Source organism: Microtus ochrogaster, chromosome 6 (assembly GCF_000317375.1).
Source record: "Microtus ochrogaster isolate Prairie Vole_2 chromosome 6, MicOch1.0, whole genome shotgun sequence".
Taxonomy (NCBI): Eukaryota; Metazoa; Chordata; class Mammalia; order Rodentia; family Cricetidae; genus Microtus; species Microtus ochrogaster.
Window position 1 is genome coordinate 78,193,207 of NC_022013.1, and position 3,076 is coordinate 78,196,282.

Below are 3,076 nucleotides of genomic sequence, written 5' to 3' on the forward strand. Positions count from 1 at the left end.
CCGAGGGGAGGAGGGCGCGGGGAGGGGGCCGGGCGGGCGGGGCAGGGAGCGCTGCGAGGTACCCCCGTGCTCGTCGTCGCTGCTGCAGCCGCTCTCGGGCTCCGAGAAGTGCAGCCCGCCGTTGGCCGAGGAGCCGCCGCCGCCGCCTCCCGCCGGGCTCTTGGCGCCGCCGTTGGCCGATCGGTTCTTCCCCAGTAATTCGGGCCCTTTCTCCATCATGCCGGGCATGGTAGAGGAGGGGGAGAGGTGGCGTCAGGGAAGGGGGCTGACGGCTGACGGGCGCGGGCGGGAGCGCGGAGGAGGAGGAGGAGGTGTTAATATGGAGCCGCCATCAGCGCCCCGGTCGGGCCGTAGCGCAGTCGCCCCACAACAACCCGCCCCGGCCCCGCCTCTCTCCCCTCCCCCGCCCCGCGCCACCCGGCCGTGCGCCCCTCGCGGCAGCGCGCTCCTCCCTAGGCGGCCCCGAGCTCTCCGCCTTCGGGGGATTCCGCCCGGAGCCCCGAGACCCTGCGCGTCCCCGGCCGGCCCGGCGTTCCTGAGCGACGGCGGCTCGCGGCCGACGGGCGAGGCTGGGAATCGGGCCTCGCTGCTGCTAGGCCGCACGGAGGGCGGCGATCCGGACGCTGGACCCTGTCCGAGCGGAAGAAGTCGGTCCGCTGAGCGCGGCCCTAGACAGGCGCTGCACCGGTGACGAGCGGCGGGGATGGCGACTGCTCGGGGGACGAACGGCCTGGGATGGCAGCTGCTCTGGGGGACGAACGGCCGGGGATGGCAGCTGCTCTGGGAGACGAACGGCCGGGGATGACGGCAGCACCGGTGACGAGCGCGGGGATGGCGGCTGCTCGGGGGACGAACAGCCGGGGTTGGTGGCTGCTCGGGGGACGAACGGTCGGGGATGGTGGCTGCACCGGTGACGAGCGACTGGAGATGGTGGCTGCTCGGGGGACGAATGGCCAGGGATGGTGGCTGCTTGGGGAACGTGTGGCGGGGATGGTGGCTGCTTGGGGAACAAGCGGCGGGGATGGTGGCTGTTCGCGGAATGAGCGGCCGGGGATGGTGGCTACAGTCGGCTCCTCGGGGGACGAGCCGCCCGGGATGGCCTCAGGTTGGCGGTTACTCTGGAGAGGAGGAGATGGCCACCTCTGGCCGCGTTCTCTCCCTCCCATCTCGTAGTGGACTTTGCAAGGCGTCCCTGGGACCCCGGCCCTAACGACCTGCTCGTCTCAGCACTGAGGTCACTTTGCTTTTTTCTTTTGCCAACTAAGAAATGAATACCATGAGTGTGGAAATAAAATGAGGACACAATCCTGCCCTGCCCATGGAGTGCTTTCTGGGTCGACGCTGAAGGAGTGGTCTGGAGCAGTTCTTGAGAGAGTAGAGCCCCGCGCGGAGGGAGGTGAGGCCAGCTGCCTTCGGTTGGAAGAGGATCGTCCTGGTGGCCTAGTCTGAACGAGGCATTTCTTCACCTGAAACGCTGCCTGGTCTTGGAGGGCTATATTGTGTTAGCCTTTCTGTCTCTGGAGGAAGACGGAGGACTCACGTGCAGATGTTCTGCAGAATTTGGGAGCAACAGTAAAATGGTTTTTGCAGGACAAAGCTTTCCTTAAGAATTCTGTTACTGAGAAACAACATATCCACTGAAGAATTCAGCCAAGAAAACTCTGGGATACAAATATTAGTCAGGCCAGGTGTCTGAAGGAGGGAGTATTCTGCCCAGGCACAGAACTGGTTCTGATAATGGAAATAACTGAATCTCTCTTGAGAGCCTTATATGTACCCGTTACTTTCTGGAATCACAATCAACCATTTGTAATCAAATACATTCCTGAGGAATATTTTAATCCCATGGTTTTATTTTCTACAAGGAGAAATGTGGACAAATGAGGAGCACTTGCCTTGGGCAGTTACAGTCTTCATTGTGAAGTTTACGTTGATGTTTTTTATATTCTGGCTGCTAATGAACGTGACACACCTCAGTCCTGGAACATAAGCTCCTTTGGTCCTGGAACACAAACGTCAGACCCTGCCTAGAGGAAATTGAAGAGAAAAAAAAAAAAAAAACAAGCAACACACTTGAGGCCTATTACCAGGCTGGCTTTCTGGCACCCCGGCCCTGCAACACTGCCCCCCTCCCCACTTTTCTGTAGAAAGAAATCTGAAGATTCAAGGACCTTTGTGACAGTGTCGTCTTGATTAGCGAAAACCTTTGACATAAAATGGTTCTACTGGAATATAGAAAAGGATGGAGCAAAGACAACTACGTTCATCTTTGGGGAAGGGATTTGGGGTGAAGGTTTGTGTGTGTGTGTGTTTAAGGAAAACAAATTCCTCTTTTGCTTCTCAAGAAAGGGAAATCACCTTAAGCTTGCCGGCCTCAGAAGGATGATACTAATGGACCCAAGTGATTTCTCAACACATAATAAGGGCTGAGTAGGAACCCCAGGGAGAAAAGCTGGGAAATGCCTGCTTCTGAGTGCATTGAGAGGAGGATTGCACCCCGGTGGAGAAGCGCTCTAAGGATTAGTAACGCCCAGAAAGATGGGGGAAGGGGACTTGTCTGTTGGCACAATTTAAAATTTCCTATTTTAACATTTAGCATTCTCAGAGTTACCAGGACCAAAGATAGGGTAGAGGTTGGCTAACTTGAATAGTGCGTACCTATCGCTGTCTGGGCTTGTCCTTGACAATCAGGTCAGTTCCAGAAGAAGCAAGGACATAGGCAGAGACCTTTGTTTCAAAAAAGACAGTATTTAGAAGGCCAAGGAATTAAGGTCCACCAGCTCTTGGGATGACTTGTCATGTTACCTCCAGGAATGAGTCTTGTGAAGGACACCCAAGAACTCTGCTGAAAATAGTGCTAATGACGGTCTCGGTTCAGTCCTCAGACTCCTATGAGAAAAAAACCAAGCCTGGTGTAGTGGGTTGGGGAAGGTGGAGAAAGGTCAGTTGGTAAGTTCAAGGGACCATGTCTTCAAAAGCAGGATGCTGGCACCTAAGGTCTAACTTCTGGCTACACACACACAGAACTGGCATAGGATAGAAATCCATGACATGTTGTAGAAAAAATTGTAATGAC

General features: G+C 56.0%; 1 protein-coding gene across 6 annotated transcripts in view; it reads right to left on the reverse strand.

Annotated features, from left to right (window-relative positions):
* The window catches only part of Rcor3 (REST corepressor 3), a 41,910-nt gene extending 41,403 nt beyond the window's left edge, over positions 1 to 507 (reverse strand). For all 6 annotated transcript variants that reach the window (XM_013346953.2, XM_005348893.2, XM_005348894.3 and 3 more), the window contains exon 1: positions 63 to 507. In XM_013346953.2, the coding sequence (XP_013202407.1) occupies positions 63 to 228 (166 nt within the window). In that variant the 5' untranslated portion in view covers positions 229 to 507. The remainder of the gene's footprint in view (positions 1 to 62) is intronic.
* Positions 508 to 3,076: the final 2,569 nt, after the last annotated feature.